The sequence below is a fragment of the Asparagus officinalis genome, chromosome 10, assembly GCF_001876935.1.
Source record: "Asparagus officinalis chromosome 10, Aspof.V1, whole genome shotgun sequence".
In the NCBI taxonomy this organism is placed as follows: domain Eukaryota; kingdom Viridiplantae; phylum Streptophyta; class Magnoliopsida; order Asparagales; family Asparagaceae; genus Asparagus; species Asparagus officinalis.
In genome coordinates this window covers 2,167,858-2,191,857 of record NC_033803.1, presented here as the reverse complement: position 1 = coordinate 2,191,857, position 24,000 = coordinate 2,167,858, and the positions used below count along the sequence as shown (strand labels likewise).

The 24,000-nt window shown below is 32.5% G+C and overlaps 4 protein-coding genes across 8 annotated transcripts in view; 2 read left to right on the top strand and 2 right to left on the bottom strand.

The window, feature by feature from the left end:
* The window catches only part of LOC109825061 (phospholipase D delta-like), a 31,133-nt gene extending 29,450 nt beyond the window's left edge, over positions 1-1,683 (bottom strand). For both annotated transcript variants that reach the window (XM_020391769.1, XM_020391770.1), the window contains exon 1: positions 707-1,683. In XM_020391769.1, the coding sequence (XP_020247358.1) occupies positions 707-1,591 (885 nt within the window). In that variant the 5' untranslated portion in view covers positions 1,592-1,683. The remainder of the gene's footprint in view (positions 1-706) is intronic.
* Positions 2,564-5,825, top strand: LOC109825438 (protein CURVATURE THYLAKOID 1B, chloroplastic-like). Its single transcript, XM_020392292.1, has 6 exons — positions 2,564-2,912; positions 4,541-4,641; positions 4,722-4,808; positions 4,909-4,971; positions 5,119-5,156; positions 5,522-5,825. The coding sequence occupies exons 1-6, from the start codon at positions 2,564-2,566 to the stop codon at positions 5,577-5,579; spliced, it is 696 nt and encodes a 231-aa protein (XP_020247881.1). The 3' UTR covers positions 5,580-5,825.
* Positions 6,030-15,344, bottom strand: LOC109825062 (serine/threonine-protein kinase ATG1a). 4 transcript variants are annotated; one of them, XM_020391771.1, is made up of 13 exons: positions 15,029-15,342; positions 14,306-14,423; positions 14,164-14,222; positions 12,811-12,875; positions 11,962-12,055; positions 11,791-11,871; positions 11,570-11,681; positions 10,378-10,432; positions 9,943-10,088; positions 9,548-9,864; positions 8,424-8,721; positions 8,256-8,326; positions 6,030-6,536 (listed from the first exon to the last, which is right to left on the bottom strand). In XM_020391771.1, the coding sequence occupies exons 1-13, from the start codon at positions 15,272-15,274 to the stop codon at positions 6,300-6,302; spliced, it is 1,899 nt and encodes a 632-aa protein (XP_020247360.1). In that variant the 5' UTR covers positions 15,275-15,342; the 3' UTR covers positions 6,030-6,299. The 4 variants fall into 4 exon arrangements, with proteins under 4 accessions (XP_020247360.1, XP_020247361.1, XP_020247363.1 ...); XM_020391772.1 differs by having other exon boundaries at positions 8,433-8,721; XM_020391774.1 differs by having other exon boundaries at positions 6,374-6,536; positions 8,256-8,346; positions 8,433-8,721; positions 15,029-15,344.
* The window catches only part of LOC109825437 (endoribonuclease Dicer homolog 1-like), an 18,757-nt gene continuing 18,055 nt past the window's right edge, over positions 23,299-24,000 (top strand). The window contains 1 exon segment of the mRNA XM_020392291.1: positions 23,299-23,364. Within this exon segment, the coding sequence (XP_020247880.1) occupies positions 23,299-23,364 (66 nt within the window).

Genomic DNA, 24,000 nt, shown 5'->3' with positions numbered 1-24,000 from the left:
GTGTATTTCTTTCACTCTCTGTCTCTCTGCCTTTAATTCACTCAGAGATTGAAAAATCAATCAGTGAAGAGTGATTGATTTATTGAGGGGGACCACAAGGAGAAAGTGACATAAAAGACAATGACCTCTGACATAAAAGACAATGACCTCTCCCCTTCCACAAATTTTCTGCGGCAGCCACAAATGTTGAAAGAAATGGAGAAGACAAAAGAGATGATTTGAAAATGACTTGACAGCGACCTCCTAATCCACCTGAAATCACTTTGTCAACACCTAAAGAGCCTGATGTAGTTGACAAAGCCTTCCACCGAAAACTCTTCAGCCTGCCTCCATATTTGACCTCCAGTGATGTTTGGCCAAATTCAAGCCATTATCAACAAAACTGATGCTTCACTCATCTTAAAGAAAAACATAGTTTCTAGATAGTCAGGATAACAAGATAATCAGATGACAACTAGTGCCTCTTGTAATTTATCTCCAGTAAGAACTAAAATATTAACTTCATAGGCACTCAATACATGTATGGAAGTTCAGTTTGCATCCACTTGATACAAAGGTAAAAAAGTGTCTAAACCGTGCGATTTTTCATCCATATATGTTTCAGGATGAAGATAATTGTGAATCATTGTAAGGAGACATTATTCAATGTGAGCAAAACCATGCCAAACAAAACTAAATAAGATGTGCGAACCAAAATTGATCTTACTGTTCTAAGAAGAAGATGATCATGTGAAGTCTTATCATCCCAAACCATCAGCAGCACCCTCACCCCCTCCTGCGACTTGTACTTGAGCAACCCGCCCAAAGTCATATCCCCAGCATTCGGCAGCTCCCTCGTATGCTCCCTCACCAGCCTCACCTTATCATAAATCGACCACCCCACGATGTAGATAAGCTTATGCGCATCAAGAATCGCATGGCAAATGTCCTCCCAGCACTTCTCCTGCCTAAATGCTCTCCCATTCTCCAACTCAATCTCCTTCAGCTCCCCATCTCTCACATGCGCATCTTGGTACAATGTCACCTGTCCTCTACTCCTCTCACCAAAATAAGCCCTATCGACCCCCAACTTCTTGGCAACTCTTTCCAAAGGGAAAAATTGCATTTTGAAGAGAAGGGCCGACCCGGGCTTCGGGGGTTTCCCCGATCGGCCCATGATCGGGAACCAACCTTCAATCAGCTCTCCGGTGGCGATCCAGTGAACTGGGATTATCACCGTGCCGATGAGCTGGGTACCAAGAAAGTCATCGTCTTTGACTTGGAATTCGAGGTGAGACGCGCAGTGGGCGAGGGGGATGAGGAAATGCTGGTTCCACTCGGGGTTCTGGTCGTTGGGGACGACGATGGTGCCGGCGACGGTGGCGCCGGCGCCGGCGACGGAGAGGGTGACGTAGGGGTCGCTTGTGATGGGCTTGGGCTTGTGGAGGGCTTTGGACTGGGCCTCGGTGGATCTGGGGGCGGCGGTGAAGGAGGAGACGCCGCAGCAGGCGAAGCAGCGGCGGAGGTGCTCGTTGAAGAGGTCCATGTTGGGGAGGTCGCGGGCTTTGAGGATCCAAAGGTCGAGGTCGCCGTGGAGGAGGGTGGCGTCCATTGGAGAAATTTAGGGTTAGGATTAGGGATTGGGGGAGGAGAGAGAAAGCCATGGCAGATTGTATAGAGGAAGGAAGAATAGGTTCTTTGCTTTGATGGGAAGGGATTAGGATTGAGGTTTGTAAGGGTTAGGGTTTTAAAATTGGGGGAGCTGTAGCGGGTTTTAAACATTGCGCAGCGGAAAGGGAAAGAGCAGTGAGAAGGCCAACGGCCTTTTTCTTTTTTAGTTTTTTAGATTTCTCCTTGCTAATAATATTCGATTTACTTTATACACAAGAAGGACTCTTTTAGCCTTTATAGAATATATGTTTCTCAGTGTTTTTCTGGATAAATTTTTAAAATCTCCTATGGAGAACCTTTTTTTTTAACCTTTTTTAAAATTTTATTAACGAAATCGGCTATTGTTTGCTTAGCAAAATCGATCGCTTTTTGATAACGACATCACGACGGGTCAAAAAATGGTCGATTTTAAAAATAGAGACTTTAAAAAATATAAGACTACTGTCCCATGTAATTAGTGATCACTAATTAGATGTTAATCTTAATAATTAAGGGTTAATCTGAGCAGAGTAACCCTTAATTAGTAACAATTAATTACAGTACACTAATAGCTCATGTTTCGTAAAGTCTCTTTTACTCTCAGGTATACGTATCACATTATCAGAAAATATATACACACACACTTTGGAGAGTGTCAATGTGGTAGAGAAACTTTTTTGACTCTTTTACTCTCAGATGGCTCATTAATTTCACCGACGGGTAAAATCTGCCAAAATTTCACCTAGAGTAAAAGAGTCAAAATTTTCATCGAGCGAGTCTACCTACCAAAATCAAACTAGAGAGATAACAACTTCCACTATATACACACACAAAAAATAAATACATACATACATACTGAATTAAATTCATTTTTAAAATCTTACTACATAAAACATGAGCCAAGAGAGTGTCCCCACCAGAACCTCCTCCTCCAATGAGGAGCCGCAAGAGTCAGCACTATCCAGATGTCCCTCCCACGCGACTCCTATCGTTAACAACAATATCTCCCCACGCCACAATTAACCAAAAAGACCGAGCTCAAACCTGCAGGGTCTCAGCTGAAACTACTTTGGTCCTTGGTGTTGGTTTACTGAGAGAGAGCCATGGCCTCCACTGCCACCGCTGCCACCTGCGCCCTCACCTCTCCGGCGCGAGCAAGAGCTGCCGCGGTGCCGCATCGCGTCAGCCTGTCAGCTCTGCACACGCCGGCCAATGCGGGACCCACAAACCGAGCTCAGGCTCTCAGGCTCGCGAGCCTCGGAGGAGTACTACTACCGCTTCCTGTAAGCCTGCTCGACTGTTTTATTTTCTGCTTCTCTGTGAAAATCTATTGGTGGGGTTTCAAGGAAATAGCCAAAGAATACCAACGGATACTAATTAATTTAACTCTCATTCTGAATATAATCTCGGTTTCTAGTTTATTGTCCTTTTTTGATACAGTGATTTTTGAGCATGTGTTTGTAATTTCTACAGGTAAAACGCTTTCTGTTTTTGTCTGAATAAAGAATCTACGAATGCACACACGAAGTTGTATTTGTTTCGTGCTCTTTTTTTAAGCTATAATTAAAGTAGGAAATAAATAGCTTATGAATGAAGTAATTGAGAATTTTTTTTCGACGAAAAGTTCGAGACTTGATACCACAAGGGAATAGTGTGCTAACTAACTTTGGTATTCTTCAAATTAATAGTAGCATATGAATATATCCGGACAAATTTTCAAAACCAACCCCTTTCACTATTTATTTTCAAAAAACGACCGCTTTTGCAAAAAAAATTCAAAAACCGACCTGGTTTCAGCCCTGGAGCTGAAACCAGGTCGGTTTTTAAAAAATTTTATCTGAAACTTCACGGGAGTTGAACTCCCGTGAAGTTTAGTAAAACTGCTAAACTTCACGGGAGTTCAACTCCAGTGAAGTTTGTTGCGCGCAGCGAAAATTTCGGCAGCATTTCGGCAGCACAACAAGAGAGTCAGGTCGCAATAAGAATTCTTGTTTCTCAAAGGGAACAAGAATCTGAAGCCTAATATCCCATCAAAGTGGGATATTTGCTCTTCCTCTCGTCAGCTCTAGGACTGCGCGTCGAGGGAACCTAAAAGCTATTACAAATCACACAAATAGCAGTACAACTAATTTTTACGTGGTTCGGCAAATTGCCTACGTCCACGGGGCAAGGAAGGGGGGAGATCTACTAATAGAGGGAGAGAATACAACTAGGGTTTTCAACCACTCACAATCTAAACCCTCAAACAAACTCTCAAATCCCTCACAATATCTCTCTACAAAAGGATGCACAAAAACCTAGAGAGGGGGTGCTCAAACACAAGGAAACAAAACAAGACGGGGAATGTTCTCCTGCTGCGGTTTTTTTTTTTCTTTTCTTTGCTGCAGCCGCTAAAAACCTTGCTCTGCTCCCGCAACCAAATTTCCTTGCACACATCCCTAGGGCAAAATCATATAGCTATATATAGCCTGATGAAAACACATTCATGGGTCACCTGATGAAAATCACGTCCGTGGGCCTACAAAACTCAACCGCATCCAATTTCTTCACGCGCAAAAGAAACAAGCTCACGTGGGTGGCCCTCACATTCATACAAAGTTTAGCAGTTTTACTAAACTTTACGGGAGTTCAACTCCCGTGAAGTTTTCAAAGTTTTTTCACAAAAACCGACCTGGTTTCAGCGTCAATGCTGAAACCAGGTCGGTTTTTGCAGTTAAGTTTGAAAGGGGTTGTTTTCTGAGATTAAATTTCCAAATAGGTTGGTTTTGAAAATTTGTCCGGATATATCCTCCTCGGTGCAGTTCAATTTTTTTCTGGTTATGGTATCTGAGAATTACAAGTCTTAGTAGTTTTATGAATTATTATCTGAAGATAGATTTAATTGCTAATAATTAAAACATTCGCTGATTAGATCGCAAGACTGCACGAAATGTCGTTGCCATGGCAACAGGAGATGCACCAGCTGAAGTTGCTTCTGAGCTTCCAGAAATTGTGAAAACCGTACAAGATGCGGTATTTTCTTTCTTTATGTAATTATTTTTTTTCCCCTTGCTATTATAAGATATTAACGAAGAATATATTTGGTTAAATAGTGGGAGAAGGTTGAAGACAAATATGTTGTGACATCTCTTGGAGTTGCTGCAATTATTGCACTTTGGGGATCCACTGGAATGATATCGGTACTTACTATAACATTACCAATATCAGCGATAAATTAGAACTATATTTATCTTTTATTGATCTTATTTGGAACAGACTCATTTAGTTTCTTTTGTGCAGGCAATTGATAGGCTGCCATTGATTCCTGGTGTTCTTGAACTTGTAGGAATTGGATACACTGGTGTATGTACTGATTTATGACAGTAAACAATCCCAAATACTTATTGATCGATGAATACACGGACACCTATGTTAATTGATAGGCTCGCATGCTTTTATGCTTTGTATATCATCTACTGATGCATAAAGTTTATTCTCTTGTTTGTACAGTGGTTTGTATATCGGAACCTGGTTTTCGAGCCTGAAAGGTAAGCTCAAAATCGATCATCCTTCAATACGACATAATCTTCCATCTTCCCTTATAGAAATCTTATCAGCCGAGTCGATAAAACATCATATTGTCTACAAGAACACACTAACTTTTGTTTTCTCCCATGTACATTGATCTGTTCATAGTAGCTAATGAGCTTTTTTATGGCTTTCTCTTGTGAGCCCTTTCCTTTTGTGATGATTTTCTCCATGAATTTCACATTTATGTTTCCACCTTTTACGAACAACACAAATCTCTCTTATTCACTGTTTCTCATCTTCGTGAGATCGAAAAATGTCATATTAAATACTGTAATGTTTGAAATTGGAATCGTAACTTTCTTCCTCTTTTATCTGATACCAGGGAAGCTTTGATAGCTAAGATCAAGAGCACCTACGGTGAGATAATTGGAAGCAGCTAACTTTGAGGATTTCCTCTGTATCGGTTCAGATAAAGCTCAGTCTCATGCAAAGGGGAATTCACTCCTCAAGATTAGAAGCTTTGAATCTTTTCTTGTTCTTTAGACTGAAAACATGTTATAAAGCTTCTGACCTGGGCAAATGTATTCAGTCAACCAAGTTGCTCTCCTAGATATTATGTATTTTAATAAAAACCAATTGTGTATTTGAATAAAATTTCCTAGAATCAAATTCATCATTGACATCAATTTTTGTTGGGGGCACACTAATTAACTACTGATCTTCGTAGACCTCTATATGTTTATGTGACTGTAGAATGACATTATCAAAAATTGAATCATGCTAAACTTCACACATGATACTCCTGAAAAAATTTAGAGATTCTGACCATCTCACATCAATTATCACCAGAACCATCACTAAAGCCAGATCAAACCATTTGAGATCAAAGAGAAGTAAGCCAAAAAAACTATTTACTATTATGAACAGTGATATAATACACATGATTACTTTTTCAGTATTTACAAAATACCCGAAAGGGATTGAGAGTATTTACATGAATCTTTCCAAAGCAACTCTTTGGTTGCTTTGGAATGCGAGCGGCGAGGGACACCCAAAAAACATGGGTCCTTTCAATTAGCTTTTCAGAATTCTATTAGTTGTACTTGTCCAATCTGTTTGTCCTGGAGAATGTTAACACAATATTTACTATGAAGACATATTTACTTTCTCAAAGAGCCTTGTGGGAGTTTAACGTGTGATTCTGCAATTTGAGAATGTTTCAGATGAACTCTTAAATTGATGATGTATCTCTGAATACGTCGCTGGTCAGTAGAGGAGAGGGTAAATGGCGGGTTCAGAGAAAGAGAAGATGCTTCCACCAAGATAAATGTAAGCAAAGTAATTGCTTTTGAGTATGATGCTACTGCTCTGTTTCTGTGCCCCATAAGCTCTTCCACCTGCAGGAGAACAAGCAGATGAATCTATTAGGGAGAGGAAGAGAAGAAACCAATTTATGAAGGAATTAGGAAATATGGTGTGTCATTCATTATGGATGTTGTGAAGAAACAAATAAGGCCATGCTTGTGTTTATATACGAATCATTATCCTCACAAGCATTAGAAGCAACACAGAAGGAAGCAACCTCAACCAGTTGACAAATATGTATCAAATTTGGGTGAGTGCCAAATTTCCTGACAACGCAGCTATAGTCAGGAACAAAGCCTATGGATTTTTCAGGATCAAATAAGATCCAGGGAACACCTTTGTTTGTTATGTATTTTTGGATCACTTAATCCCTTGTGCCATTAGACCAGCATCTTTGTTTTGGCATGAGATATGATTAAGTGCATTTTAGGTAACCGAGGTACCCCATTTGTTCTGGCTCGTGTCATCGACTCACCGGGACTACCTGTGACCTTAGCTATGGCATGTTTAGTTCTAAAATTGTGTGAATATAGTATTGATACTTAGGTGAAACCATATTATGTGATCTGACATCCTGCCATTACGATTCAGAAATTATGATAATCTGATAACTGTAATGTGTGGCACAGCAAGGATGTAACTTCTGATATTTTGTTATTCAGATTCAAAATTCCATAGCTATCATTTATCATTATGTTTGCGTAAACGTTTGGCATATTCATATCAATTCATTTGTTTTGATCAACCAATATTTTGTTTAGCAGATAGTATACAGTATAAACTTAACATTAGGAATATAGTTCATTATCATATGCATTTCTTTTAGAACATATAATATTTGCTTCAATGAGCATATTCCTTGTTCAAAGAAATACATTCTTCTAATTATGTATATAAATATGTATCGGGAAGGCTTATTTGTTCCTAGGGCATAACTAGCTTCGTTATGCCCACCTTCAAAACTACATTATATACACTTAGTTTACTTGAGCCATTCCATTTATTTCGATCTATATGGTTTGGATGATATATAGACAAAATATTAGGCATATTGGGTTATGGTTACTCATGCATCAAGTGATTGTAAAATTTACAGTTTTATACAATACAACTAATGAGACAATGAAAAATATGTGTTAGAAGTATTGAAACAAATGTGTCAAATACAATAAGCTAGAGAGATCATGTTTATTTACTGAGTTGCGTAGCTCTCTCTATTTTTTTAAACATTTCAGATTCGGAATAGCATGGTGGTATGTGATTGTCGTGCGTGGAGAAGCTTGAGGTTTACTTCTTAGGCCCTGGATATAAGTTTGGATTTTGATAATTGTTTTGACCAGTATTGATTCATTAGTTTTGATATTAGACTCTGTTTTAGAATCATTTTGGCCTTAGAAATTTACCCATTGTTCATACATGTGTTTCAGCAAAAAATTTGCGCATGTATGAGAATTCGTCTCATACATTCTGCAGCTGTCATGTTATTGAGGTGTTACACTGTATAATGCTCACTTGCATGTTAAAGCAACATGGTCCAGTTAACTTCAGAAGGTTGTTATTGGTATCCATTCAGGTTGGTGGCAGTCAGACTACAGCAAACATCCAATTCAACGGCCACTACTTTGAAAAGAAGTAGGTGGTCTCAATAAAATAATTGTAAGCCAACATCAGGTAGGTTTGAAAAGAGGTAGGAGGTCTCAATAAAATAATTGTAAGCCAACATCAGGTAGGCGATAAAAATGATAACTTACAGCACCACCCTTCCCCAAAGATAAAGCGGTTTGAAATATGATCTCCATAGCATCTGGCATCTCCAAATTGCCTGGGACAAAAAAGAAAGTTCTATTTTCTGTGAACTTTGAATGAAACAAAACTATCAATAATATCGAAAGCAGAAACTTTATTCATCGGAGGCTAACCATCAATACCACAGAAACTATGAGATATCTTTTCTGCTCTGTCACAAGCAAGAATAAATCCACGCTCTAACCAAGAATAGACAGACAAAGGCCTGTTGAAGTCCAGACCCTCTGATAGGTTTTGAGGCAATCTATCATCCTTTTGCTGAGACAAGCAGTTGTTAGATGAGAAACTATTGAATGGATCTGCAACAGATGTGGAGGCCATCCACAAATTGCACACTTGAAGAGCTTCCTTCCATACTGCTAAAGCAACAAGTTCAACTGAAAACGAGTCCAGATGAAGTCCAGAATTAAGCTGTAATCATTAAACAATCATTCAGTGGGTTCATTCCTACAAGGACAAGTACCCAACAGATAGATAAAGCTAAAAGGTATCCAACTGGTAGTAATTAGATAAGTTTTTGTATTTGGATAAAAACCACATGTAGTAAGATGTTGTCAATCAAAATTCATCATGGAAAAAGTAACATTAACATCCATATGAATGGCCTAACGTAAGATGTAGCATAAAAAAGAAAATTTCATGTCCGAAAAGGTTACTTTCACTACAATAGCCTTAAAAACCAACTACAAACATAATTTTGAAGACTAATTAAAAAACCAACTGCAAAAGACAACTCTGAATAATCTAAAAGAAAAGTAATAATGGGTTAGTAAAAGTAGTAGATGATACGAATGATATAGGAAAAGGGAAATAGGCATGTAAACCGAGGAGGTGATGAAACAACGCTTCGTCGACTTTATGTCAGCAAATAGTGCATTAAAGTGACTTGCAAAGCTAAGCTCCTTTTTTTTAAAGTTCCTTAATCTTTTATCTTCCTAGCATCCTAAAATATAACACTGCATAGTTTTTCTCACTGCTCTTTATCTAATCTATGCCTCTTTTGACGCTACTTTGGATAAGTTTGTTTCATTTTCTATTAGCATACATACACCACAAATAGGATTCCAAGAATACTAAAGATGAAATTTCCCGGGAAATTCAATGAATTGGTGGGAAAATCCAAAAGGAGAGAAAATATCTCTAGAAGGATATCTTGATGGGCATTTTGCTAGAGATAAAAATTGGTGCCAAAGAATGATATGAGAGATTAATAGATGCTGAGCAATTTGAATAATACTTTTGCCTGTGCGACTTCTGCGAGAATGTAAAGATATGAATATAAAAACTTGAGCCTGCTGGAAGGATTCAGTGATAAAGGTCCTGCTACATCTACTGATGCAGTTGATGTTTGTGACACTATTGAAGCAGAATTCTGGCTTCCCACACTTTCAGCACCACAGACAGCACTGCTGACTAGCTTGCTGCTTTCCATGAGGCTAGCTGTAGAATTGTCTCTCAAAGATGCCTCAAAGAATAAAGATGAAGTCTCCATGGAAGCAAAATGCGATCGGACAAGAACATATTCTCTTTCAATAGACTCGAATGAGTCGGAAACTAGAAGAAAAAAGTAATAATTAATTCAAAGATGGGCTTAAAATAAATGGCACAAAGATAAAGTATGTGCTTACTGACTTGTTGAAGTAGCCGGCAAAAGTCCTTGTTCTGTGTCTTCCTTCTTCATACTCTGTGCATTTGCTGAGTTTAATGACTCACCAGATAATTTTCCTACTTTATAATTTGTGGTATTTTGTGTACACTCAGCAGCACTTCCGCTTGGACTGGTTGGGAAGGAAAAGAAATTGAGATGTGAAAATCATTTTACATTAACAATAATTATAAAGTGTTAGAGATGGAATCAAAGTTGAAAGTCTGCCTATGCCTAGGACAGTGAGTGGGAAAACAAAATTCACAAGATTTAAGTTATCTGGTGCCAATGCCATCTTGCTGAACTCGGCATTTTACCATAAGCTTGATAGATTGTCAGCTTGAGAAACCAGATAAACTTGATATATTGCATATCAGGTAAATGGTACCAATTTGAAAGAAGTACAAGAACATGAACTCAACCTCAACATGGTCATGAACTTATGATTGAAGAACTCTTCAAATGTTAGTCGCTCCACTGGAAGAAGGGGAAAGAACAAAATAATTAGCACTCCGCAACATATATCCTAAACTTCGCTGAACATCAAATTTGAATATCAAAGTCTAAAATCAATATTACAATGTGAGCTGTGCGTACAAGAAGTAAAAGTTAAATTCATGGAAGTATTAGACATCTTTAGAACTAACAGTTTTAGGCAGAAAAAACAAAAAATAAAATAAAACAGCATCCCTATATGTCTACAAAGAACGAACAATGGAGTGGTAACAACAAAACCGAGAAACAAACAAACTGATCAAAGCACAAGCACAAATAATATTGAGAAAACAAAGACGACTACATGAAGATTCGTACCTTTGACTTGCATCAATAGGTGAAGGAAGAGCAGAGATAGTAAACATAATTGTCGAAATACAATGCTGGAATATCTCTCGCAATCCCCAAATGTGCAAACCTCTCATAAGTTAAATTTCTTATAACAATTGCCTCACATCACATAATATTGCTACACACCTAAGTATACATGTGGGAAATTAAAAGAAAGGGCAGCTCTGCAATTATGCCGTTGAAATATAGGACAGCAATTATTCCCAAAAAACAAATAAGAAAAGTTCAGATCCTATCTCGAATGATCAACTCAAGTCTTACTGGAACATACTATATGATCAAAAGTATCAAGGGTTGAACTATTTTATAAACAAAGAAGGATCACAAACACGCTACCACTCAGTGAATACTGTAACATGAGTGGGTCCTTAATCATATCCAATCTAACAACCAAATCCAAAGAACCCTCATAAAGATCTCTTAAAGACCCACAGTATGCACTTCCAAGGGAAACTAGCTAAACTCTCAGTAATTTACTCATGAGATTACAAAGTAACACCATTGGTTATATTGCATGAATAATTATCCACTTATCGATACTAAAAGTTAAATACTACCAGCCTACAGGTCAATCTCATTGCATATATAACCCTAGTTTTGTGCCGAATTAAAGAATGATCGTAGCTCATCCAGGTGGATTAACAACATTTTAGATTCTGACTAAATGCCAGATCATGTGCATTAGACAGAATAACTACCACTGGCTTCAGAAAATAAAAGATAATGGAGATTTAAAAATGGCAGTTGAGGTAAAAAACAAAACATAACCTGGGTTTTGACGAAGAAGGCGTTTACAGAGATCGATGCAATCAGGGTGTAAGGTTGCCATAACATCATGTGGAAATTGCAATTCATCTGATGCCAATACATTCTGAAAAAGCTGATAAAAATGAAAAGCAAAAGAGGTAAATTGCAAAGTATAAATCATAATTCACATGGCTAGCTAAAATATGAAATATAACGGATCTAATAAATTATAGAGAAAAAACCTGAAATTGAGTATTTCCATCAAAAGGTGGCTTTCCTGTGACAAGCTGAAACAGAATAGCTCCAACACTCCAGAGATCAGCCTGCAAGTATAAACTAGTAAATTGGAGAGTATGACCAATTTTGGACAATTGAGCATAAACAAGTTGAAAAAGCAAGGCTTCCACGAGCACCTTGGCATCATATTTTTTGTTTTGAATGATTTCTGGAGCCATATACAATGGGGAACCGCATAGCGTATCAGCTAATCCTTGAGGCATGAGATACCTGGCATAAACCAAAAAAGGTTAGTAATGGCGATGTATTATTATTATATGATGAAATGTGAGAAAAGAAATGAGCCAATTATGGATTAATCCAGCTTCAAATAACTCAACAGCTAGTTCTAGAACAATGCTGAGAGTTCCACAGTTATTTCTTTTACTAAAAGTACATAGTTCCGTCGTTCTTGTGGCTGAAACATAAGCATCCATTATCACAGGGTGATCAAGGACAAAGGAAAAGGATAAAAAATTATCTCACACCCACAAAGGATAAGAAAATAGATGGTTAGATGGCTAAAAATGTTTGAAGCTGAAGATCCCAATAACTTTCACCCTGTATGGCATATCAATTTCAAGCAAGGCAGCAGTGCCCTCCATATGATGTGGAACTACTAAGAAAGATGAATGGCAGTGCCGTTCATACCTTTGCCCACTTGCTGCTTTTAAAACTGGTTATAAGTGCCAATTATTAACGAACAGATGATCAAATGAAGCTATGGAATATGAAAATCTGTATTTCAACTCGCTTAATATACAAGGCACTACACAGCCATTGAACTTGTTAACATAAGTAATATATTTATGTACAAAACAAATCTATATTTATGAATGATGTTTTGCAACTACTATAACTCAAATATTTTTTGACATGAAAGTTCTTGAGATGCTAAAAGAAATATAGGTATAATTAAACAGTTAGGTACACAAACAGCTAGTATTTGTACTAATCTGCTATAAGAATTCAGATCAAAGCTTTACCTGGCAAATCCAAAATCCCCGATCTTCAACACAGGAGTTTCATCTTTAGTACACAGTAGAAGATTCTGCATATTCCAGTACACTATGGTTAAAAAAGATAATTTTATGAACCAAGAATATTCCGTCCATGATATCACTGGAGTTTTAGTTCAAAGAGAGAGTATAACACAACCAAATATCTCGCCAAAGGTAAGAGCAAGTTCTAGCATATATGAATTTCTTCTCTTAGTATGACTTTTCACTAAGGACCTGTTTGTTTGCACGGAAGTAATTGTGAAGTAGCTGAAGTAAAAGAAGTAAAAGCTACTTCTGCTACTTCCAAGCAAAAAAATTTGTTTGGTTCTCTGAAAAACTTACTTCCAATACTTCCCTAAATGCTTATGTGGCGCCTACGTGTCATCCTTATTTCCAAAATATTTTTCCAATCCTCAATACTCAGAAGTAGTTCGGAAGTAGTTGAAATGCATATTAATTAGGACATAAATAATTTTTTTATTAATATTTCCTTTATTAGTTACTTCTAACAACTTTTCATTGATAAAATTACTTCCTAGTAATATTTCCAAATGTTATCCAAACAAATAAAATTACTTCCTAGTAATATTTCCAAATGTTATCCAAACAAAAAAAGTAAATGAAGAGGAAGAAGTTCGACTTCTATTACTTTTAAAAATATATGAAACAAACAAGAAAAATATTATTTCCACTATTTCCTACTTCATAGCTTTAAAAGTTACTTCTATAACCTACTTCTTACTTCTAATACTTTCATTATCCAAACGAGCCCTAAACCACTGGAAAGCATGTATTCCTAAATCACACAACCCGAACAAAAATTCTAGATGTTATTATTAACATTTATATGCCAATGCTTTTAGTAGGAATCCTGAAACAGGGCACCAAAAGAATGTCGTTACTGGAAATGCGGTGGGGGAGGAGAAGGCAACTTAGAATATCGCAAATTTGCAATCCTAAAGTTTGGACATAAATAGAGCCATAGAGGTTTTACTAAGCTGTTGTGAAAACCTCAAAAGACCTCATCAAAGACCTGATTTAGCCAAAAAAAATATTTTAATGCTTTTATTTGGCTTAAAGCCGTAGTATAATTTGTGTCACCTCTAATACACACACCAAATTATTCACCACCCAGTAGACATTTTCTTTATCTAAATTTTGTTGAATGACTTGAGTTTGAGACCTGTCTGTCATCTCAGAGACTTCCAAACCTTCATAGGATACCTTAAAAATTTCCTAAATTTCACTCTTCCACCAATACAGATAAATAAATAAAAAGAAATTTTGTTTAATGTGCTAAATCATTAAATCATTTTACATAATAAAAATGTAATTTACCTGCGGTTTCAAGTCCCGGTGAATAAGATTATTCTCCCTCAGCACTTGTAACCCTGACGCTGCATAAAGTGCACCAAATTTTATATCCATTACTCCAACTTTCTAACTAAAAATAGAAAAACACTATTGAATGGGACGGTACCAAGCTGTGTCATAAAATGCCTGGCAACGCTCTCAGACACCTTCCCATGACGATGAATATAAACACCAAGATCCCCTCCAGGACAATACTCCAAAATCAAGTATATCTTATCTTCTGTCTACTCATTAAAAAATAATAATAATTTTAAACCTGGCCAAAAATCAAATATTTTAAAAGAGGTTTTTTTAAGTTAAAACTCATTCTTTTACCCTGGAGGCCTGAAGTATTTAAACCCATTCGCTTCCAAGGTCATTCTTACACCCAATACACCCCAAATAATTTACTTTTAAACCCATATTCAATATTTGCCCCCGTATCATTGCACTTTCACTAATATTATAGCATTTTACCATACTTCATAGCATATAAACAAGATTTTTGGGTTTAAAAGTAAGTTACCTTGGGTGCTTGCGATGTATTAACAGTTTACAGGTGCGTGGATTTAATAATCAATCAAGGTACGATTTGAAGCTCCATATTTTCTCTCCAAATAAATTATAAATCAATCTCAAATGACGGGTTTAAATAAAAAAGCCAATAAAGCAGGAAATTGGGAACCTGAATTGCTTGATGAAGCCTAACGATGTTATGAGGTATAATATTAGTTAATAAAGCACTATATTAAAGGGGCCAACTATCGAATCTGGGTTTAAAAATAAATCAGAACAAAACAAAGTGGTTTAATTTTTATTTTTTTTTAACAAAAAATAAAAATCAACGAACCTGAATCGCTTGATGAAGCCTAACGATATTAGGATGAGAAACTTGACGAAGGATAGCGATCTCCTTCAAAAGACTCTCCTTTACTTTACTACTTAATCTCCTCTTATCGATCTCTTTCACGGCGACCTCGGCCCCACTCAGGCGATGGCGGCCCTTCAACACAACGGAGAAGGAGCCGAACCCCACCTTCTGTGGGCCCACGATGTAGTCTCCGACTACGTGGGGGCCAATTTCCTCCGTCGCCATTGAAATCTCGAGAGAAGTTGGAGCTCAATTTCGGGGAATTTGGGGATTTTTGAAACCCTGGGTTCTTAAACCTCTGGAGTGTTAAATAGGAGGAGAGCGGGTTTGTAGTGGTTCGGATCTTCGGCGGGTCGGATCGGGTTTTGGCTGATTATCCACTTTGGGAAGTCAAGTCAATTTGGACGCTTGAGGTGCACGCAACCTACCAAGAAAAGGATTGCAAATAGGGCGATCGGAAGGGGGTGCTAAACCGTATCCGTATCCGAGAAAATATCCGTAATTGTATCCGTTAGGATACGAATATGGTTAGTCAAATCTATAACCGATAGTATATGGTTACAGATATGGTTTTGTAGTGAAATATCTGTATCCGTATCTGAAATATCCGAATACATATTAGTCGTACTCTTACGACAGTTTCGATTCTTAGATTATGGATTTGTGGTTAATTTTGATTATCAAGATGTCTAATCTTAACTTTTCAATTATAATTGACATATTAACAAACTCTTTGTATCACATGAACTATGTTTTTCTCAATACTATCTAGTTTTCTCATATCTGTTTTGTATCTGCATGCATATCCGGTTATATATATGCATGTATATCCGCAACCGTATCTGATTTTAGCGGATGTGGTTATAAAGTTTTCTTACCGAAGTATATCCGTATATGTATCCGTATCCGAGATGGGTAAGCGAATATGAATATGATAAGCATCATAGAGCCGTAGCCGGACCGAATGCACCCCTAATCATGCCTCGTGTGCAACTCTCACATGCTCGCACACGGGATATTATGAGGAGAGGTGTAGTGGATTGAATAGATCTAACAAAGTTAATATTTGTATGCGTTTAAAATTTTTGAACTAGAATATCAATTTGAATATTTTACTCTCTAACCATTTAAAAAAACAAAATACTACTCTCTAAATTTATTTAAATTTGAATTTAAATGTAAATATTTTTTTAATATTCACGAATATTTATCGATTATTAGAATGCATTTATTTGATTAACAATTTATAATTAATAAAGTATACTGCCATGTAATTAAAATATACATTTACCTATACATAATTAAAATATACATTTACCTATACTCTAATAAGAGAAGACCTCATTTTGGTTTGTGTGTCAATTTTTATTTTAAAAATGCACTTGCACTTTGAAAAATCAAATGAAACCCTCAAATTTGCAATTAAAAAATAAAAAATAAAAAATGATAAACTCTAATGCTTGAAAAAATCAACATAAATCCTCTCGTCTATGTTACTAATAAAAATTCAAATATATTTGACAACATAGACCTCTATTCAATAGATGCCATGATTTACAAAAATACAATTCATTTAAATCTATAAGTGTACTATAGTGAAATAAAATTTTAAATTACTCTAATAATGTTCATTTAGTTAAACACAAATACTCATTAATTAAACCTAATTTTCATCCTAATTACTTCTAAGCAAATATTCAAAAATATGAAAACTCGCCGCGGACAATTGTAAAATGTCATCTACTTTTTATCTTAGTGGATTTATACTTATTTTATTTTATTGAAATACTAGTATTTTAGCTAGCGTGGTCTTATCGCAATTCATCTATAGTTTGTCGTATTTTAATTACTCGAATCTGAATATAATTTTAAAGATCTAATAACTCAACCCCTTCGAATCAGGTGAATCGTACCCTCCCTCACACCCATTGAGGTTAGAGAACATGTCCCCATCTGGAAATAATAATTATTAAACAACTTATGGAAAGCTATAATTAAAATTAAGATAATTTAAACTAACTTTATTATAATAAATTAATAAAATGAATACAATCAAAATATATCTAAATACATCTTGGATGAAATTAAAATATAAGACGATTTAATGTTCAAAAAAACATCATTCGTAAATGATATATTACCAAAAAAAAGTTCAATCAATCATTCAATCATACGATGTAATGAGCAAAATATTAAGAAAAGCTCTCATGATTTTTTATTATTATTTCTTCATATTAATCATCTTCTTCATGGTTGAAAGAGCTAGTTCTTTGCCCATTTCTGCGAAAAAAAAAACATGTTTATCTAGTAAATTTAATATTAAAAGTTATATATTAAAATTAATTAATGTATAAATAAGTCAAGTTGATTGTATGCTTGTTTTTGCACTTGTTATAGGTGAGGTTTTGGATGCAGAAGAGTCAAGTGTAGCAATAGATGATACATCTAAAAAACAATTTGGCTTTGCTATTAGTGGTGGATATTAGTATGAATAAATGTAGATTTAATTCAATAGATTGATTATCAATGATGACATTCTGATTCAATTCAATTGGTTTCTCATTTTATGATGGTTGTACATTTATCTTAGAATAACATGAACATGATTTAAAATTTGAAATAATTAAACTAATATTAATTTCAACAAAAAATATTCTTCTTAGAATTTTTGTCAGGAGCATTTCGATAAGTCTAGAGTATATTCAATTATTTGACTGTCAACACCATCAACAAGCGTCATATCGAATGAATTTTCATCATTTGATAAAAAATAATAATATTAGCACAATGAATACATTAAATAAACTTATGGAATATAATGTTATTAATAAATTTATCAAAAGCTTACATTTCCATTGGTTAGCAGTAACAGCTCATTCAGTTTTTCATTGTCCATATCATCATTAATGATTTTAATCACTGTGTAATCTTTAATGCATTTATTCGTGTTAAACCACGAAAATGAATATTTCTACTGATTAACCTCTTCATAGCAAGTGGAATCTCCTTGTTTTATGCATCCCGTTTAAACAAAGATAAAAGAAAATTTTAATTTCATCTTATTTGAAGTAACAATCTTTAAGTTTAAGAAAATATGAATTTTTTTTATTAATTTTCTCGACCGTAATACATCATTCTTATGGCAATAATCATGTACACAAGTATTCTATTAAAAATTAAATAAAACATGTCATAGTTAAAGTCAATTTGTATTATTTAAAACCATAATCATCAGTGTTTATAAATTTTCAATGTGCCTCCTTATCAAGGAGAATAAAGTTAATTCCAAATTAGATTTAAGTATTTGAGTTTTGTCCTTTCCATATTCAAGTGATTCGTCCTTTGAAGATGATATCATTTTCATCCATTCCAAACTCATTTAATGGTGCATATGCTGCAATTTTATTATTTTGTCATGTCATCCTAATAAAATATCCCAAAAAATCATTTAATATGAATATAACTTTAAATCATATGGAGAATCAGAATTTTAAAAAATTGACCATAATTAATAAAACATTTTAATATAATTTTATAAAATTATATCAATTATTAATAAGTAGATAGTCACTCAAATTATAAAAATTCTATATCAATAATTGTTTTTTTTTTCTAGATTACCAATTGATAAATGATAATAAAAAATAACAAATAATTAATAATATTGCCTAAACTTAGCTTAATTTATACAAAGATATTATCTGCAATTATGATAATTGCAAATATATAATCAAATTATTACACATTGAAAAAATGTTATCTAAGCAAATCATGATTACCTTCAAAATTGTTTACATACAATATACATGTTTTCGGTTAATACAGTTTCCAATCAATATAAGATTCATTTAATATAATATAATATAATTTTATTAAAATATGGTTTAAATACTAATTTTAACATTTGGAAAGTATAAAATTATTATTGACTTAATTTAGTTACTTAATTAAGTAATAAATGTTACTTAATTTAAGTAATAGGTAGATGTTACTATATATTTTTTTAATATATTATTATATAACTAAACATATGTTAAAATTAAGTAACTTAGATTTAAACCTCTTAAATTCAGTTATATAATAAAACATTGAAAAAATAAAACAAATAAATAATTAATAAATTATTAACTAAATAGTTAATTTAGTTAATTTTAATTTCATAAGAATAATTTAAATAAATAAATAAATAAATATAAATATAATAAACCTACAAAAAAATATTTATTTAAATACTATAAATTATATTTTCATGAAATATTAAATAAATCCATAAATAAGTAATAAATAACATAATTTCATTTTCATATATCATTAAATAATGAAATCATTATGAAGGTAATAATCATTAAATACACCAAATTATTTGGGTAAATTTTTTAATTTTTTTAGAAATATGTAAAAATGGGAATTAAATTTTTACAGTTATATTAAAATGAAAAATTCTAATTAAATTTTCAAATTTCGAAAATAAATTATTTTGGTTACAAATTCAAAAATTAAGATTATTTTAATTATAGAGATATTTTAGTTAGCTGAAAATATATTTTCACAACAATCTAAAAGGAATAAAATCTAAATTAAACTTTGAAAATAGGAAAATAAAATTTTCCAACTAAATTAAATTGTAAAATTCAAATTAAAATTTGTAAATTCGGTAACTAAATTTTTTTGGTAAACATTATAATTTCAGAATTATTTAAAAAATATTAATTAATTTTCATAATTATGAACATGATCTAAATTAGGTAGTTAAATTAAACTATAATTGGCTATTTAAATTGGTGAATTGTAATTTGTTAAAATTAAATTGGTAATTTAAAATTAAATACAATTTTAGTATTATTTTAGAAATATTTTGAAATTAAGATAATTTGAAATAATTTGAAAGATTGTAAATATAAACTAAATTAGATAGTTAAATTAAAGTAAGATTTCGTTTAGTTAAATTAAAGTAAAATTTGGTTACTTGAAATTTACTAAAATTTTGATATAATCTAAGGGGCTGTTTGGTTGCACATTTTTTGAGAAAACTTTTCTTAAAACATCTGACAATGGCAAATTTGTAATTAAAAGTTTTCCAGAGATTTCTGTAAATTGTGTTTGGTTCAACAAAAAAATTACAGAAATATTTTCTATAAAATATCAAAACCTACAAAATTTTACAAAAAATAATTTCCTCTCAAAATGAGAGGAAATCACCAGAAATCTAACACATACCATATTTAATTAAAAACCTACCAAATCTTGTTATTTTCTATAAAGTTATAAGCTATTTTCTTGTTTTGAACCAAACAAGCTAAGTAAAAAAAACAAGAAAATTGGTACTTTTTGATTTCTCAAAACTTTTTCTATAATTTTTTTAAGAAATACAAAGAAATCATATTTTAGGTGAAAAACATTTCCTATAAGTTCTAGAAAGTGAACCAGACACCCCCTAACCAAAAGTTACTCACATAAATTTAGTAACTAAAATCATGAAATTAGAAGTTATTCACAAAAATTCAATAACTAAAATATTTTGGTAAAAATTTTAATTTTGAAAATATTTTAAAATAGGAATTAAATTTTATAATTACATAAAATAAAAAATTAAAAACACTAATTAAAATTTCAAAATTAGAAACTAAATTATTTCAATTAAAAATTAAATATTATTTTAATTATAGAAATATTTTAAATAACTAAAAATATATTTTCACAACTAGATAAAAATGGAATAAAATCCAATTTAATCTTAAAATTAGGAAAATAAAATTACCTATTTATATAAACATGAAAAAAATCAAATTATAAATTGTAAGTTTGGTAAAAAAATTATTCAGGTAGAAATTATAATTTTAATATTATTTAAAAATACGAATTAAATCTTTACAATGTTGGTAATTTAAAATTTACTAAAATTTTGGTGTTATTTTAAATTATAATAATTTAAAAATTTAAAAAATTTATGAACATGATCTAAATTAGGTAGTTAAATTAAAGTAAGAGTTGGTAGTTTAAATTGGTAACTTATATATGGTAAGATTAATTTGGTAATTTAAAATTTTGAAAAATGTGGAATTATCATAGTAATATTTTAAAAATAAACTAATTTGAAATAATGTAAAAAATTATGAACAAGATCTAATTACGTGGTTAAATTAAAGTAATATTGGGTAATTTAAAATTTACTAAACTTTTACTATTATTTAATCCGCTTTTTGCTAAAATTAATTTTCAAAACTATCTAAAAAAAAAAAAATCTATTAAATTTGTAAATTTGTTTAATAATTTATTAAATTCAAAAAATTTAGATGCTAGAATATTTAAAAAATGGAAAATATATTATCACTAATAAATAAAACTAAAAAAAATCCAAATTAAAATGTTAAAATTAGGAAACTAAATTATCTTTATAATAAATTTAATTTCAGTCATCATATTTAAAAACACCACTAATTCTCATATATTTGAATTCACGTACTCTTGATTTACATCAAAATTTTGAATGTAATAAACTTTCATAAATTTAAAAAATAAAAAATCCAAAATTCAAAATTAATATTTAGAAAATATATTTTATAATTTCTATTTTAAAAAAATTAATATCTTTTATCCTAACATATTCAATAAATAAAGTGTAGAAAATTGAATGAAAATATGCTTCGAATTATGATTGAAAATAACTGTTTGATGTAAAAAGATAAACATATTAAAATATAAATAAATAATCATGATAAAGATATATTAAATACAATTTTTTTTTCAAGCAACAGAAGCACCATAGGTTGAACATTAAAAATTGTCTATTTGTTTTGCTACAATAATGTTTACCAGAGATAAATTTAAAATATAATAATTAAATATAAAAAATATTAAACATATTAAATTAAAATTATTTATTTGAGGATTTTAGAATAAATACCTGAATAATATTTTTTCCAAATAAAAGTGTCTTGGATCGTAGATAAAATGAGGAGAGTTGTTTCTTGGAATTAAAACTCAGGGCTCAAAAATTAATATTTTTCGATAAGAATTAAAACCAAAAAATACTAAGTAAATTAAAAATAATAATATTGGATGGGTTAGATTAAATACATGAATTATTTTCCTCCAAGTAAGAAAAGAGCCATGGTCGTAGATAAAAAATTGGCGATGGTTTCTTGCATGCAGTAACACATTAGAAAAACAACAATGAAATATAAAAAATGATAATTAAACATATAAAATTAGAAACAACTAATCAATGATTGCATAATAAATACCTCAAAAATATTTGACCTAGAAAAAAGGCCTTAGGTTGTAGATAAAATTATATAGGAATTAAAACGGACTATCTAGCGAAAAAATTTAATACCTATTAAAATAAAAAAGTAATACACAAATTAAAATAAAATAAATATTGGATGCCATAAGATTAATTACCTGATGTATTGGCAGAGATTAAAAAAATTCAGAGTTTGGGGAAAAAAAGTGAAATTTGTTTTTTCAATTTTGAAAAGAAATGCCTAAGTGAGATTTTTGGGATGTGATATTATTTGTGATTTAAACTGGTTACTAATGTGTGTGTGTGTATTTGTTTAGATTAAAGGTTAAGATATTATAGCAATTTAAATAGATGGATTAGATGATACAACACACATCAAATATTTTTGAAAAGGAGGAGAATGATGCGGCATCGTTTGCCGAGTTTTTAGCTTTTTGATTCTGCTTTAATATATACCCTAGTAAAAGATGTTTCCCCTACTACCTCATTGGTTGCTCACACCGTACAAAACTCAGTGAAACGCCTTCATGTTTTTTGACATGCATTCTTAGCGTGCACCGGAGTACTATAACTATGGAAAAAGAATAAATGAGAAAAAAAGTAGATACAACAATTTGGTTTCAGAACTGACATAGTTTATTTTGATATATATTTCTCTCTATGGTCATATTGTCAAAACTTACATGGTCTATTATATATAGTTTACATATTGGTTAGGCTTTGCGATAATAGTCAGTTGGTTTTTCCACGCTTTATATAATGATTAATTATTATTATTATTTGATGGAATTCATATAGTGATTTATTTGTTCATGGTATTTTAATCTCCTATCAGAATGTGCTTACAGTTAGAAATTGTGATTTCAGTTGCTTGTAAATTTCAGAATATCTATTTGGGCTATAATTTATAAATCATTAGTAGATTACAACCCAATTAGATTAAAGTTTTTGCTATTCGATAAAGAGGGTGATTTATAATATACGAGTGTTTTTTTTTGTTGAAATGATAAAGAAAAACCTTAAAAGCGGAAGCAATAAAAGAGAAAAGAAAAGAAAAGCACGTAAAAAGGTAATGAACAATTTTGTCATTTACTCCATCAAATATGTAAATTATAGTCTATCGGATTGATTATATAATTTAAAACAGTCCACTTAGAAAGTAGGCGCACAACATACAAAAAGTGAATAATCTGAAAATAAGAGTATATGTATGTACTTTGACCTCGATATAAAACATGCTCTAAAGTTCCTAACTAAAACGGAGTGAAAAATCACAGATGCAGAATAAATTTGAAACTTTAAGATTGAAAAAAAAAATATTCGATTGAGAGGAACAAAACCAGGAAGAATAATTGTAAAGACATTATAAAGCGGACAAGTAGTGGGTAGAATTCGCCCACATTTATTTTTCCGACATAACTACGAGGCTACAAATATTCTTGAAATATTAGATTCGCTATTCAAATTCGTTGCTTTTTTCGACCATCCTTGTCACCAGCTGCAATTACGAAAAGCACAGGGACAAACACGCAAAGTTAAACAGAATCCAACAGCAGTTAGAAGCACTACTGAATCTTATCCTCACATGTCCTTCGACACACCCCACAATAAACCCCTCTAACGAGGGCCCCACTCAAGCGCCGGTAGAACTGGGTGCGCGAGAGCGGAGAATAAGCGGCGGTTCGGAAAACTGAGGGAGTCACGC

What these genes read in the sequence shown, in the direction of transcription:
- LOC109825438 (XM_020392292.1), top strand. Translation starts at nt 2,564, where the DNA reads ATGAGGAGCCGCAAGAGTCAGCACTATCCAGATGTCCCTCCCACGCGA. An exon ending in GATCCACTGGAATGATATCG is followed by an intron (nt 4,809 to 4,908) that starts GTACTTACTATA and finishes TCTTTTGTGCAG; the next exon opens with GCAATTGATAGGCTGCCATT. An exon ending in TAGGAATTGGATACACTGGT is followed by an intron (nt 4,972 to 5,118) that starts GTATGTACTGAT and finishes TTGTTTGTACAG; the next exon opens with TGGTTTGTATATCGGAACCT.
- LOC109825062 (XM_020391771.1), bottom strand. Translation starts at nt 15,274, where the DNA reads ATGGCGACGGAGGAAATTGGCCCCCACGTAGTCGGAGACTACATCGTG. An exon ending in GGCTTCATCAAGCGATTCAG is followed by an intron (nt 14,424 to 15,028) that starts GTTCGTTGATTT and finishes TTTAATGAGTAG; the next exon opens with ACAGAAGATAAGATATACTT. An exon ending in GGGGATTTTGGATTTGCCAG is followed by an intron (nt 12,056 to 12,810) that starts GTAAAGCTTTGA and finishes GGTTTATGCCAG; the next exon opens with GTATCTCATGCCTCAAGGAT.